General features: G+C 39.4%; 1 protein-coding gene across 1 annotated transcript; it reads left to right on the top strand.

Moving 5' to 3' along the window:
- Positions 1 to 12,045: 12,045 nt before the first annotated feature.
- On the top strand, positions 12,046 to 14,358 carry LOC127753017 (tyrosine decarboxylase 1-like). Its single transcript, XM_052278469.1, has one exon. It carries the CDS (start codon positions 12,089 to 12,091, stop codon positions 13,586 to 13,588), a length of 1,500 nt encoding a protein of 499 aa, XP_052134429.1. The 5' UTR covers positions 12,046 to 12,088; the 3' UTR covers positions 13,589 to 14,358.
- The last annotated feature ends 1,993 nt before the right edge of the window (positions 14,359 to 16,351 follow it).

The raw sequence follows: 16,351 nt of genomic DNA, 5'->3' as shown, positions 1-16,351 counted from the left end.
CCTCACCTCCTTCATCAGTAGCATATAATTAATACTGCAAAACAGATTATTATATGTCGCCGCCGATCGATCGAGGAGATCTCTTTGTCGTACGTAGTACGCGTATATAACTCGGAATAGTCATACTTAGAGGTTGCTGTCGAGGCGATGACCATGAGCTACGCGAGCTTTTATGTCATCCGTGCAATGCATTATTGGTGTGAGGGCGACCTCGATCGATGGCACTTTCAACTATTTTTTTTCTTTCTAAAACCTCTTTTTATTCATTATCTAGAAAAACCTTTTTTTATTAAAATAGAAACTGATGAAACTTTATCTCAAACTGTAGCGTATGAAACCATAACGCTATTACTTGGGCTCTATTTGTACATGTACTATATAAACATATGCTGATGCTACCTAGGTACTTCATCCGTACTCGTAAAAGAAGTTGTTTAGGACAATATTTAAGTGAAACCTTAGAAATATAAATTATAAATAACTCTCAAGTTGTTGAGTTTGAAAATATAAAAAATATATGAATAGCTTTGTCTTGAAAAATACTTTCATAAAAGTATACATATATCACTTTTCAATAAATATTTTTTATAGCAACAAAAAGTTAAAGTTGTGTTTCAGAGACCGCGTCGCTGTCCAAAACGACTTTCTTTAAGAGTACGGAGGGAGTATATGAGATCAATTCAATGCTATATATTACTTTCTCTGTATTTTAATGTAGGATGCCGTTGATTTTTTGACCATTCGTCTTTCAAAAAACTTTATGTTATTTTCACTTATTTTACTGTGATTTGATTTATCAACAAATGTTCTTTAAGCATAACATAAATATTTTTATATTTGCACAAAAGAATAAATAAAACGAATGGTCAAACGTTGGTCGAAAAGTTAATAATGTCATACATTAAAATACGGAGGGAGAGTATATGCTAACAGGGATAATTTTGTGAAAATCTTATTTGTCCAATATATCATGCCACCATTTGGGATATATGTATATGATACGATCTATTTCTATGTGTAGTATGAAAACAGTGGATCCATCGGTCTCAAGAGAGTCATGGCCACAAGCTCATGCACACATTGCACATGTTTATAACACGTGGACACCGTACACTGTATAATATTAGCCAGTAGCTAGCTTAGCAACCGCCAAATATGCATCGGACCCACTCTAGCTAGACAATGTCATTGATCATAAGAGGTCTCAGGTTAAAGCACCATACATCACTCGTTCAATTGGATCATCACCTCCATGCATGTTCTCTGGATATCATGAGATACTTCCTCTCAGCCGGCCCCTCAATTGGTTTGTGAGGCATATATCTTCCTCGGCTTCGGCGATCATAGATGAAACCATATATGGCGTCAAGATCACCTTTTTCGTGTTGCCTTTCATTTTCGGGCAGAGAGGGACATGTTGGCACAATATACACCCCACTGTTTTCATTTCCCGGCATGATCGAGTCACGCTCGCCGTCATCTTCGTCTCCTCATTGTGCACCTCACCGTCATCATTGATTAGGGCATGAGCAACGGGGAACACACCGTCATGCCAAAAAGGTGCGCCATACAAAATGAATTTGGTGCTTGAAATTTGTATTGTGTGCCGTCTCATCGTTATCAGGGCATGAGCAATGGGGAACACACCGTCATGCCAAACATGTGCGCCATATAGGATGAGATATTCTAAAGATTTTGTTCCTACAAATTGCAAACCACTCAATATTGTTTTTCTTATTTTAGCCCCTACTTATTATCATAACAACAAAAAAAACTTACACGTGTACACTTAACTATTACCCAGGCCAACCTGTCAGCCTCTCCCTTCCCCTCTTTGTTTTCCTCTTCATCCCCCCACTCTCTCTCTCTCTCTCTCTACAGCGAGGCGTCGAGCTCTCCAGTGCTGAACGACAATCCCCTTCAACTATCGTCGGACTTGTCATTCCACCACAGTATAGATTGTCTCGGAGCGGCGTAGATTAGGTGAGCTCAGAGGCAGGACGTGTGGATGGGACTTGAAGCTCGGCAGGAGTACGGATTGGGCGCAGATAGGGCTAGCAGCGGCGTGGATCGGTCACGGATCCAGCCGATGATGGTGACAAGCACGACGGGAAGCACCTCGAGGCGATGACAACCACAATGGCCGACGAGTTCCTGGTTCATCCTTTCTAGCAGTCAAGTGTCATTCCTCTATGGAGGTTCGAGGGTCATCGTTGGGTGAAGGGGGGGGGGGGGGGGGCACATGTGAAGACATGGAGGAGAATCTCCTAACTAGCAGTTGGGACTGAATTCCACCTAGTTGGACAGATGTGTAATTATATTGTTATATTTTGTGTTGTAACAATGTACTCCATCCGCTCAAAAATATATACCGTATTTTGTTTCATTAGACAAAGTTTTGACAAAATATTTTGTATATGCATGCACATATATAGCAAGAAATATTTTGAAAATATATCAGAGGAACAGAATTAATCAAACACTACTACATAATCGATTTTCACAAGCGGTCAAAATCGGTTTTCACAGGCGGCTAGGCAGTTTGGCTGCACCGAGGTGTTGTTGATGCGAAATTCGTTGTTCACACGAAGGCCTAGGATATTTGCTTAGCTCTAGTGTAGATCCTATCAATCGGGTTCAGAGCGTGCCAGTTAGTTTGATCCTGCAACTAACAAGATAGATAGATCTTATATAAGATCAAGGAGCCGATCGGCCAATAGGCCGATGTAATGTAGCGAGGCCAGCTGATGTCCATATGGTCTTGATCAATCGGCTATAGATCCAATGTATATTGAAATAATCAGATGAACAATTAGATTTATGCTATCATTAGTTAGAACTAAACTATGCATAATCATCAACAAACCGTTCTTTACTAAAGACAATCTTGATAGATCGGACCGAACTGAGATAATATACGATTAAAGATGATAAAAATAGATTTAACTAAAGATTATAAAATTTTTAATATGAGCTAATGTTACTTAGAAGATGCAATGAGATAATATAATGTGAACCAACCAGCCAAACCTGATATAATGTGATAAATGTAAGTCCGATTGTTGAAGCATATATCGGTTGGAGATACGATGTAAGTAAATTAGAATGTATATCAGCTAACCAACCGATATATATGATAACTGAAGCTCACAATAATGATAACTCATCAGCTATAACTCCGATGAACGTTGCATAAAAACCTATCGGCTTACTAGAGTTAAAATTTTTAGCAACAATATAATAGATCGGACCTAACCGAGATATTATAAGATCGAAGATAATAAGAAAAAACAAATTAGCTGATAGATCTAAACAAATGTGATGGATATTATAAATCTATCTAAAACATCAATATGATTAAGTCCTAACTAAGCCGATTCGACTCTAAACAGTGATGCAATTAAAGATAGAACCAATATATATATATATATATATATATATATATATATATATATATATGATAAGAAACACTTGCATCAACTTGAATAGAATATCGAACCAAACCGAGAAAGTTATAGCCACGCCGATACAAGCGAAGTTGACGAGACTTAATTTCTTGCCGGAGATCGAAACCAATACAACCCTACTCAAAACTAAGAACTCACCGGAATAAAAGGTAGCGATGCGTCGAAAGTAATTGTATTGGTATACATATTTATATACTCGGGTTTACACAAGTCTATATCAAACACATGATTAAATTTCTTAACAAGGAAAGGAAAATAACTAATCATGTCTATTTAAGAGATATACTAACAAAATGAAACTGTCTTACCATGGTCTCCATGATTCCTCTTTGAATTCAGCCTTATCCATATGAATTTCCATCTACCAATAGGTTTCTTTCCTTAACCAAATTCACTAAACAACCATACCAAATTTTGGCGTTAATAGGTGTCTATAAAAATAAACATACGAATAGCGCAACTGCTTGCGACAAGTGGGTGCTTAAGCCATTCGTCTGCAAAAATATTTTTGGTTAAAAAAAAAACTCCAAAACCCAAAAATCTAGAAACCCTAGATCCAAAAATCCAAAAACCCTAGAATCTGCCACCACCATCATGCTCGGATTCACTGCTGACATCATCAAGCCGAAGACGCCACCGTAGTCGCGTCAGATCTACCGTCGTCGTCGTCGCTCGAAGCTGTTAGGCCGCCGTCATCATCGTCATCGCTCGAAGTCGCCGGATCCATGTGCAAGGGAGGCAAAAAGGCGGGATCCACGCAGGAGGGGAAGCAGCTACCGGATCCGCCCCTCCAGTCATTGCCATCACTGCTCCTGCTGGTGCCTGAGACCGCCGCTGCTCCTGTCGTCACACGAGACTGCCGCCAACCACCGTCACCAGTTGTGGAAGGTAGGAGAGGGAGTGGGTGGGAGAGAGAGGCATGACAGGAGTGGAGGGGAGAAGTGGAAGAGAGAGAGAGGATGTGGAGGAAAAAAGAGTGGGAGAGGGGGGGGGGCATTTTCGTAGACGCACTTCGCGGTAGAAAGAAACTTCTGACTACGAAAACTCATTTTCGTATGCGTGTCTCCTATAAGGTCCACTTGCGAAAACATACTATTTTCGTATGCGAGCCTCTTAAAACGCCCGCATGCGAAAATAAGTTTTCGCAAGTAGGCCTTGACCCATCATAGGAAATTGATTATTTTCCCTAAAAAATGATTATTGTATGCGGGCGTCGTTACGGTCTGCTTGGAGCTTCTAGGGGTCTCGTTCGCAAGAATCAATTCCGTAGTAGTGAAACAAATGTTGTGAGAGAATTAAATGGTTTATATATCTTTAGTTGCATGATGAAGAAAATGTGTAAGTTTAGTGGAGTAAAGTGGACTTTTTATATAAATTTCTGATAAATGGCTTAGCCTTGGGCCACACGATCGCTACGAGTCGTACGTACGTATGAAAGATGTAGCTAGGTTGAAGGGGAAATGTTTTGGTTTTTACGAAAGATGTTTATATTTCACATTTTCCACGTGTAGGATAGATATATGGAACAACTTGTACCATTCGAAGTTTAAATTCTATATGTCGTGGTCGCTCGCTATAATTAAGCACTAAACCATGATCTCGGGTGTTATTAAGTTAATTAACTATTATCATGGTATCAGTAGGAGGATCACCTTAATTGCTACTCCTAATAAGTATGATTAGTTGGTGGCTATATTACATATATAGAATTGTTGGTACCATATGACTTATTAGGTATTCTCCCTCCGTTTCGAAATAAATTTATGTTTTTACTTCTCCCGTTTATCCCCAAAATAAGTTTATTTTTAAGGAATTAATCATTGTATTGGAATTTGTGATAGTAAGGAATATATGAAAGTAAATAAAGTGAATAATAATTGTATTGATATTTGATAAAGCGGGGAGTAGTTTTCTTTTATTGGTATGTGTAGAATAGGCTTATTTTAGGACGGAGAGAATATATTCTTACTATTTAAGTAACTAGGAAGGTAGCCCGCGCATACGCACGGGCATGCTTTTTTTTCATTTTGAAAACATGTCTCACAAAATAAGTATAAATTAAAATAATTGAATGTTCATTGTTTATTTGTTTTTCTTTAAAAATCTTGAGAAACTTTAATTGCTCATAAATATATAGTTTTTTACCATCATGCTATTTTTTTAATTGATCAAATATGCATATCTTAGATAGTGCTTCTTGTACGTAAATTACGTAGTCAATACGAGTCTTAAAATAAAAATTAAGTAGGAAATTTCTAATCATACTGTTATAAGAAATGCTATTGATTTTCCATCGACACCTTAGAAGCATTTACATGCAAGTCGTGTGTTTGCCAACAATCAATAGAACTTGATAGTTGCTTTTGGTGTTCCTTTTGGTATACAGCAAATTGGCTACATATTTTACAACTTATTATATCCTTTACTGAGATACGCCTGTTTTTATTTCTCTATATGCTGGATAGTCTCATTGTTTATTAATGGATGTCTTGGGTGCATATGACACTATATGTATTTCAAATGAAAAAAACCTTCTCAGGTCTAAATTGATTTCGCAATGCGGGAGATAGCTTATTGTTTCGTGCAGAGTATGTGAGACTCCACGTAGCTTAGCAGGAACATAATTTCATGGCCAAAAATAACTCCGCATGTGTGATTATTATGTAGTGTGGTATGATTGTTGTCATGATTTAAATATTAGGATTTTACATTATGTAAACAATACTTTGTGATTTTATTTTAGCTAACATGCTTGGGATTTTAGTGATTATATTTATATTGCATAATCCTATATATGAAGCCTACAATGCTTACCCTATTTTATCTTTTTTGTTTGAAAGAATTAGCCATTTATACAATCATGGTACTTTAAATACTAAATAGTTTTTAACTTTTAAGTTTCTAAAATAATTGGTAGATAAAGTTTTTAAGCTCGTCCATCTGTCATACACACTATACTCCCAAGCTAATTTGCCCTATCACATTGACGTTCTCCCGATTAATGTCGATGGGGGCAAAATTGTGACTGATCAGGAGTCTTAATTTTTTTTCAGTTCTAGAAAGAAAAATGAATCTCGATTTTTCAGATTATGATCCATTGTCTTCTACTCTGTGTACGAAGGAAGCTATAACCGATCTCATTTCCTTTATGTTGCATGGCCTACACCATTAATTTATATATATTTAATGGATAAAATTAATAGGTCCACCGATTTGAATAGAACTGATGATAAGAAATTTTTTTAGATATATAGGGTTTTTTCTATTTTTTTAGATATCACGTGACGATTTAGAAGCGTTTGTAGAATGTCAATGTGACAGCTTGATACCGTTTCTATGAAATTTAATTGAATTATAGTATTTCTTTTTTAGTTTCAGAGAGAAAAAAGAATCTCAACTTTTTTAGACTACTATCCAATGTTTTCTTCCATACGTGTATGAACGTAGCTATAAAACCGATCTCTTTTCGATCGATGTACATGGCCCACACCATTATTTCTATAGATCTAATGGTTAAAATTAATTTGTCCACCTATTTAAATAAAAATTAGTAATAAAATATTTTTCTTTTTTTTAGAATTTGTAGGATTTTCTCTAACTTATTAGAGCGTCACGTGACGATTTATTAGCGTTTGTAGGATGTTCATGTGACGGCTTGAGAACGTGCTCATCTCTTGTGCTTTCTAACTAATATTGCATAAAAATATGAATAAGAAATAAGAAAGAGAACAGAGAAAAGAGAAAGAGAAAGAGAGGAGGCGTAGGGGCTGTCCACACAGATAAGTACGTACGTACCAACGATTCGACGTACAGACCTGGTAGGGATTGGAGGATTATATATATATATATATATATATATATATATATATATATATATATATATATATATATATATATATATATATATATATATATATATATATTGATCTAGGCCGTATTTAGTTGGTGTGTCAAAATTTATTTAACTATACAGACATATATTTGACGTATTAAACGTAGACTAACAATATAACAAATTACAGATTCTGCCTGTAAACTGCGAGACGAATTTATTAAGCTTAATTAATTCGTCATTAGCAAATGTTTACTATAGCATCACATTGTCAAATCATGGTGTAATTAGGCTCAAAAGATTCGTCTCGCAATTTACATACAAATTGTGCAATTGGTTTTTTTCGTCCACATTTAATACTTCATGCATGTATTCAAACATTCGATGTGATGGAATTATTGAAAGTTTGAAGAGAACTAAACACTGCCCTAATGGTTAAAAATATTGGGTCCACCAGATTGAATGAAAATCAATGGTTAGATGTTTTTTTCTCAGAATTTTTAATAATTTCTTTAATTTATCATAGTGCCACGTGGCATCTTCGGAGCGTTTACAGGGTACACGTGGCATTATCATGGTGGTATGTTTGTTTAGCTATATTTTTTTAAAATAATGTCAAATAATTAACCTCACTCATTTTCAAAAGAGAGTATTATATCTATATCATAAAAATTTAAGTAGTAATGATCAACACCATAACAAACTATGTCTAAAAAACTATTTTGATCACTTTCATTTTCTCTTTATCCTTCCCTAAAGGGCATCAAACATGGAGCATATGGCTAAGTTAAGTTGACCCCAGTGGAGGCCATCATCGCTAATAGTTATGTCATCATATGAATTAACATGTTGGATCTGTTCTATTCTATTTGGACCATACGGGGATTATTTAGACCAAATAGGGCTAACATAATTAAAGTATCACTCCTATTTACCACCATATATAAGTTCTATGTTAAAAATAGTGGAAGTACGCTTATTGTTCTTCCTCTTTGAGATTATAAATATTTTAAAATACCGCTTCTACCAATTAATATGATAAAACAATTAAACTTGTATATGAATACTCCTCTAACGATCGGGTGAAGCTGACTATAGCCGCTAAAGAGTTTTCTCTAATGCCTTATTTATAGGTCCCGTGATATAGTCGTGCTTCTTAAGATGAGCGTGAACCATAGTTTTATCGGTAAGTAGTCCAGTTAAACTTTATTGTCAATGGTGTATTAAAAATTTGTGGTATTTTTCTAACTAATAAAGTATGATAATAGGAGAATAAATGTGTGCAAAAATATGAAGAAATTGAGGGAAGAAGGGGTGGAAGTACGTACGTACTATCCTCAAAAGAAAATGTACAGGCCCATGCGGACCCGGTTTGGGGGTTAGACAATTCTTTTAGATAAATCTAATGGTGGTAAATGATGGGTCCACCTAATTTAATAAAATCAATGGCTAGAGATTTATTCTAAATTTCTCTAAATTGTAGCGCCACTTGGCGATTTAGGAGCGTTTGTAGAATGCCACGTGGCGGCTTAGGAGCGTTTGTAGGAAGTTTAATGGACTTTTAGTATATAATCGATAGATAGTTAAATGAATCAGGTTCGGTTGGTGAGTTCCAATTAATTGTTAAATAAGAAAAGATAATTTCTTCTTCGTACATTTTATTTTCATTCTCGTCGGTTTTTAGACGTCTTCAGACCAAGCAATTCTTTAGCTAGGTTTGGTTCGACTCCTACAATGTTGTGTTCGAACGAACCTACGTCCTCATTCTGTTTTCTTATCATTTTTTTGTTTGATTTGTTCATCCAACTGGAGATCATATGGCCTTAATATGATCTCCTTCAGGCCTTCAGTTGTTCATACAACACAATACCAAATGACAAACCAAATTAAATCATATTAATTAATCTCCTTCAGACACATGACTGGTTTCTCAGAATATTGTCCCATGTACCCAACACGTGATGTTCTCTCAGACTGAATCATGTATTTTGTCGATCGGTTTCAAATTATTTTAGGCTTATTTTAAATCAAATGTATCTACTTTTAGTCATTAAATTTTAAAAATCGGTATATAGTTTAATAACATGTGAATTATATGTTATAGAAGTATTTCTAAAAGTGAATCAAAATATAAATTTTATGATACTACACTATATAAGTTAGTAGAATTAATAGTCAAATATTAAAGTGTTTGAGACTTAGGACAAACTTAGGAAAATTAAAGTAATGTAAACGCTGGACACGTACGTCTCAACTGTCTGTCATTTTCTCGTGGGCTGGTCGGTCGGCGGGATCGTGATCTACTTAATTGGTTCTTTCTTGGTAAGAAGTAATTCACTTTTGCTAATCAGTTCTCGTTAATTAAATCGTGCCCTCTTTTCAGCCACGGAACCACGAAAGTTTAGACATCGACACGATCTTTAAATGGCAACTTTGGCCCAACGATATGTATTGTGGTAGTTGTAGGATCGAATCACAACAACTAAGCCAATCAGAGAGGGGGTGAATTGTTAGTATACCCAAAAACCGAAAACTTTTAGCGGAAATAAAAGTTACCCTTAAATTCGACGGATTGCGGTTTGACCAAAGTTGTATTGTCGGTCTGACCGTCTGAAGAACGTCGGTCTGACCGAGATCAAACTCTGGTTGAACCGCTGATATCACCTGCTGCCGCCTGCCTGTCACCGCCGTGTCCCCACCGATCTGACCACCGCGATGCCGCCAGTCTGACCGCCGGTGCGCCGCCGGTCTGACCGCCGGTGCGCCGCCGGTTAGACCGCCGAAACCCGGTGAAATACAAATCGAAGAACTCTTAAAGTGGATGACAACTTTATTGATTATCTCTGTGTTTACAAAGTGCACCAACAACACTTCTTACAAAAATTTCGACTAAACTCGAAACCCTAACTCAACTATCAACTCAATTGCTCTCAAAAGTGATACCGGAAAGCTTCACGCTCCCCCTCTATTTATACCCAAGGTAGACAGCCTAAAGCCACGAACCAAACTCATACTAGAAGCCCTAAACACCTTAGGAAACCCTCTAGTACAAGAAACAAACTTTACATAACCAATCATACCAAATTTGGACTCCTTCCAAATTCGACTCCGCATCCCATACGCACATAATACCTACATCGTATGCCATATGGAATCTTCACCAACCACGTGTATTGAACTCTAGCCTTAGTATCCTGCATGATCTCTGACTACCACGGACGTCGTCTCTTATCCCCAAGCCAACTCCCGGTCCATCACCGCAAATACTCTCCCGAGGCATCAAGTTACCTACACATGAAATAAACAAAGAAACCATATTCCGAGACCAAGCTATCTCCAACTTGAATCATTGTTAGCAAACAATAGTATTACATACGCATAGTATCCATCTAGAAGCCATAATCATGAAACAATCACGGATATCCAAACAAACAACCCGAAACCGAAACCGACACAGAGTCGGCCGGTTAGACCGCGGGCTGCGCCGGTCTGACCGCGCGATACACGCCGGTCTGACCGGCAACCCATGCCCGGTCTGACCGGTCACATAAAATAACAACACCTCTTACTCACCTGTAAATCCAATCATCTCCAAAACCACTTCGTAAATAAATTCCAAATATCAAAACCAATAATCTCCGATGCCAATTGTTCATCACAAAATAATAATTAAAAACACCTTTGATTTTACAGTAGTACCACGGACCATTGTCTGATCCATCATCTTCAGTTTTGTATATGGTGCTGCTGTATAAAGGTCGATCCAATTGTCTGATCTAGGTTTTATATGTTTCTATGGTACTACCGTATTCCACGAACCCATGAATTTTGTATAGGGTACCGTCGTGTTTGGGTCGGTCCAATTGTCTAATCCATGTTTTATACGTGTCTAACTCGGATGATGGACAAAAATAAAGGTGAGTACGGAATCATCTTCAATTTTATATATGGTATTGCCGTATCTGGGTCAGTCCAATTGTGTGATCCATCATCTTCAATTTTGTATATGGTACTGCTGTATCTAGGTCAGTCCAATTGTCTGATCTGGGTTTTATACGTGTCTATGGTACTGCCGTATTCCACGAACCCATGAATTTTGTATATGATACTGTCGTGTCTAGGTCAGTCCAATTGTCTGATCCGAGTTTTATATGTGTCTAACTCGGATGACGGACAAAAATAAAGGTGAGTATGGAATCATTATCAGATTCGATATCTTGCACCCCTCCCAGGGGGTCCCTTTTATACCGTGGACCACCTTGGTTTCCGAGTAAGACTCGAAGACATCGGATCTCGTATGATATAATAGAAACTCTATCCACACCAAGTAGGACTTAGTTAATCATCCGAACCGTAGGGATATTTTCCGTAATTATTCATGAAGAATTCCTACAACGCATACGGAAACAAACCGTGCACGTGAAGGTATACCATACCAGTATATTCCATAAGTCGTGCGATAGGATGTATGCTTTATCCGTAATAATGACAATATTTTAGATGTTAATTTTATTTATAAATTTGATTAAATTTAACTAAATTTGATTAGAAAAAAGTCAAACGCTTATAATTAATACGAAACTGAGGGAGTAATTAAAAACCGGAGGAAGCGTGTATGATTCTTTCAGTGCATGTGTTCCCAATTAGTGGTGCTGATTGAATTATGGCTCGTCGTAGCAAATTTTGGCGCTATATAAAGCTCCCGAACCCGCGCGTCTTGCTCAAGTACAAAATCCACACAAAAAATTTGAGCTGTCTCTCACTCTCGCCCAAGCTACGTGACCTTGCCATGGGTAGCTTGCCACTCGACGCGCTCCAGCCACTGGACCCGGACACCTTCGCCGCCGACTCCTCCGCCGTCGTCGACTTCCTCGCCGGCTACTACCGCGACGTCGACAAGTACCCCGTCCGCGCCGCCGACCTCGAGCCTGGCCGCCTCCGCAGGCTCCTCCCGGAGGCCGCGCCGGAGTTCGGGGAGCCGGCGGAGCGGATCCTCGCCGACGTGCGCCGCGACGTGCTCCCGGGGCTCACGCACTGGCAGAGCCCCAGCTTCTTCGCCTACTTCCCGATGAACGCCAGCGCCGCCGGGTTCGCCGGCGAGATGCTCTCCGTGGGGCTCAACGTCGTGCCGTTCATGTGGGTTGCGTCGCCGGCTGCCGTGGAGCTGGAGGCCGTCGTGGTGGACTGGATGGCTAGGCTGGTGGGCTTGCCTGATCGCTTCCTCTTCTCCGGCTCCGGCGGCGGCGGCGGCGGCGGTGGCGGTGGTGTTCTGCAGGGGAGCACCTGCGAGGCCGTGGTGTGCACGCTCGCCGCCGCGCGGGACCGCGCGCTGGGGAGGATTGGGCACGAGGGCATCGTGAAGCTGGTGGTGTACGCCTCCGACCAGACGCACGCCACGTTCCAGAAGGGCGCGCGGCTGGTCGGCATCTCGCCGGCGAACTTCCGCGTCGTCCCGACGGCGGCGGCGTCGGGGTACGCGCTGACGGGCGCCGCCGTGCGCGCCGCGGTGGAGGGCGACGTGGCGCGCGGGCTGGTCCCGCTGTACCTGTGCGCCACTGTGGGCACCACGGGGATCGGCGCCGTCGACCCCGTCCGCGAGCTCGGCGAGGTGGCGCGCCGCCACGGCATGTGGCTCCACGTCGACGCCGCGTACGCCGGCAGCGCGGCGATCTGCCCGGAGTACCAGGGCTACCTCGACGGCGCCGAGCTCGCCGACTCGGTGAGCATGAACCCGCACAAGTGGTTCCTCACCAACATGGACTGCTGCTGCCTCTGGGTGGCGAGCCCCGCCGCGCTCACCGCCGCGCTGTCCACCGACCCGGAGTACCTCAAGAACGCCGGCGGCGGGAAGCCCCAGGCCGCCGCCGGCGCCGGCGCCATCGACTACAAGGACTGGCAGATCTCGCTGTCGCGGCGGTTCCGCGCCATGAAGCTCTGGTTCGTGCTGCGGCGGTACGGCGCTGCGGGCATGCGCGCGCACATCCGGCGCCACGTCGCCATGGCCGAGTGGTTCGAGCGCGCGGTGAGCGCCGACGAGCGGTTCGAGGTGGTGGCGAAGAGGAGGTTCTCCCTCGTGTGCTTCCGCCTCCGCGGCGGCGGCGACGCGATGAACCGCGAGCTCCTGGCGGCGGTGAACGCGAGCGGGCGGGTGTTCATGACGCACTTCGTGGTGGAGGGCAAGTTCGTGATCCGGCTCGCCGTCGGCGGCGCCATGACGGAGATGAGGCATGTCGGCGACGCGTGGGAGCTGGTGCAGCGCACGGCGGAGCAGCTGCTGCAGCGCCGGTAGCTTGGGAAACTATTTTCAAAATTTTTTAAAAAAACTTGGCATAATAACATGTCGTTTCACAAACAAAATTTAAATTCAACTTACACAACTAGAAACAAAAATAACAAATTTGACTGTAATTCTGTAAATATAGTGTGTACTATCAGTCAAAATTTGTTATTTTCGTTTCTAATATATATGATAAATTTTAATTTATATGTTTGTAAAATGAAATATTTTATATTGATATATCGTATTTATTGTTTTTAAATTGTTTTGATAACTTTCAGGGGGACACGTAAAAACGAGGATGAAAATCCACTTCCCTGGTAGCTTAGCTAGCACGTGTGCACTACTGTCCAGTGTCTGGTTGGTTTTGTGGGTCATGCACTAGTGGTGCAAAACTGCAAAGTATTATTACCTCCGTCCTAAAATACTTATCATTCTAGGTTGTGTAGCATATGCTAAGATTAGAAGAAAAAACTACAATACTCTTAATAAAATATTATATAGTTAGAAGTAGAATGGTGGTTGGAGGTATGATGGGAAGAAATTTAAATTGGAAGTGGTTGATGAGACAAGTACTATTTGCAAGTGACAATTATTTTGGGACAAATTTTGAATGCCAAAAAGACAAGTATTATGCGAAGGAGGAAGTAGTAGTAGTAATAACTGAAGTAATTAATCTGGCTTCTTAATTATTTGGGTACTGTACAATTTTCAGGTTCGCTAAAAATATGGTGCCAAGTTGTTTACCTAATTTCATTTATTTTTTTTCTTACTCTATGTGATTGCCCTCTCTCCTATATATGTAAGTATATTTGTATCTCTCTGATCTCCTCTTTTAAGTGGACAATTAATTACTTCTAGTTCATGTAAACTAATTACTTTTAGTGCTAATTGCATACACACATTGTGTATTATAAAAATATTACATTGAAACTTACAATATAATTATAGTGCATGTTTTGAAATTTGTCGTGTAAAATCGATTTGAATGTAAGTCCTTTGGTTAAAAATGTGATGTCATAAATATAGGTCCCTGTTTTTTCATGCGGTCCTTAAAAAAAATTAAAGAGATGATTATTGGATTATATATTGAAAGAAATTTTTGAGAAAATGTTGGAAATTTTTTATAGTTATTGAAAGAAACTGAAAGAAACATTTTTGAAAAAACATAAATATTTGTGAAAAAATGGGAACTTTTCTGAGATATCACAAAGTAACCATATTCTACTTTTCTGAGATCGATAGTAAGTTATTGGAGTTAATTTGCTGCACACCTGCTGCTTATGTCATGTGACTCATGCCAACTTATCTGAGAGCAAGTTTTATAGTGAAGGTGAATGCCACCTCTAATTTAAAACCATGCATGTCATCTAAAAATTAATTAAGAGATAACAAGTACAATATATCATATGCAATACACAAACTCAAATATTAGTTCACTCTCACACCATCTTCATTTTTCTTGGAGATTGTGTGGATGTTGCCCTACATGAGTTCACATCCTATACCATAATTATACTATCATTATAGGTACTGACATGTTAGGCAATAAGACATATGATAGGACCCATATATTAGTGATTGTATTGGTAGTGTCATTATTATGGTATAGGCCGGATCCTCATCGATCCCCCTTGCACGAGGGGTGGATCATTCTCTCTTAACTTCTATCTTCCACCTCATCACCTCATACCATGTGGTTTATATTACTTGATTTGCTGTGATAATTCTTTGAGAAGCGACGACGGTGACATAATTTCAAAGAACCCATAATCCTAGGAGGACCGTCGCTGGAAGCCTGGAACGGCCATATATATATATGGTTGGCACGACATTGCAAATTAAAGGCACATGGAAAGCATGCAAAATATTATAATGTATCAGCAGTACATTGTGGTACAAGCTACTAGGTTTTAAAGCCTGTTTAATCACAGTTGTTTAGCTATACTTATGTATTCTTCTACTAGTATAGTGAGCATAGCATGTGGGCTTTTAATTTATACGGACTAGCAGGTTGCCCACTAGTACGTACAGTGAGGATAATTGGATCGAGCAAGTGAGGCATGTGTTAGCACAATCGTGCAATCATGTGGATAACTGGAAAACTATTTTGATTCACTTGAGGGATGTCCTTTTGTACGTTTTAAAACTGTTCAAACGGTTATGAAATTCTAAAAAACTTTGACAACACTCATCCAACACATTTATAGAGCTTACATCCAAACTGATCAACTTATACATCGAGATAACAAAATGTCAAATTCAACGTATGAATAATTGTGTAATGTTTATACCTGAATTTATTTTTTCCCTAATATATAGGTCGAATTTAATCTAGCTTGATTTTTGGTGGACCAATAAATTTTAATAGAAGTACATTTTTTTCCCAGAATTTTTCACAACTAAATATTTGCATTGAACTTGAAAGAAAAAGGTAAATGAGAGGATATCCACTTGAGAAATTAAAATTCATTCCGTGAATAACTATAAAAAGTGATTTTTATAAGCCTTGGGATTTTATTTCTACATGCGGAAAAAAAGAATATGCTTGTAATAATGGGAAAGAGCTCACGTGGTCCGAAGCCTAAATTTTGATACGATGCATGCAACAGTCCCCTATTACTCAAACTTAAAAAAATCAAATTTGATTTTCTTTTATATGTAGTAACAACTGTAAATACTTAGAAGTATTTACAGAAGATGACATTATGCCGGCATCATGCGCTGTGTAAAATGACATAAGATTCCATAGTTAACTACAGAAGGTGATGTCTC

Source organism: Oryza glaberrima, chromosome 10 (genome assembly GCF_000147395.1).
Source record: "Oryza glaberrima chromosome 10, OglaRS2, whole genome shotgun sequence".
Taxonomy (NCBI): Eukaryota; Viridiplantae; Streptophyta; class Magnoliopsida; order Poales; family Poaceae; genus Oryza; species Oryza glaberrima.
The sequence above is the reverse complement of the archived record's forward strand: the minus strand, read 5'-3'. Positions and strand labels throughout refer to the sequence as shown.

Coding starts and splice junctions, on each gene's coding strand:
- LOC127753017 (XM_052278469.1), top strand. CDS start 12,089: ATGGGTAGCTTGCCACTCGACGCGCTCCAGCCACTGGACCCGGACACC.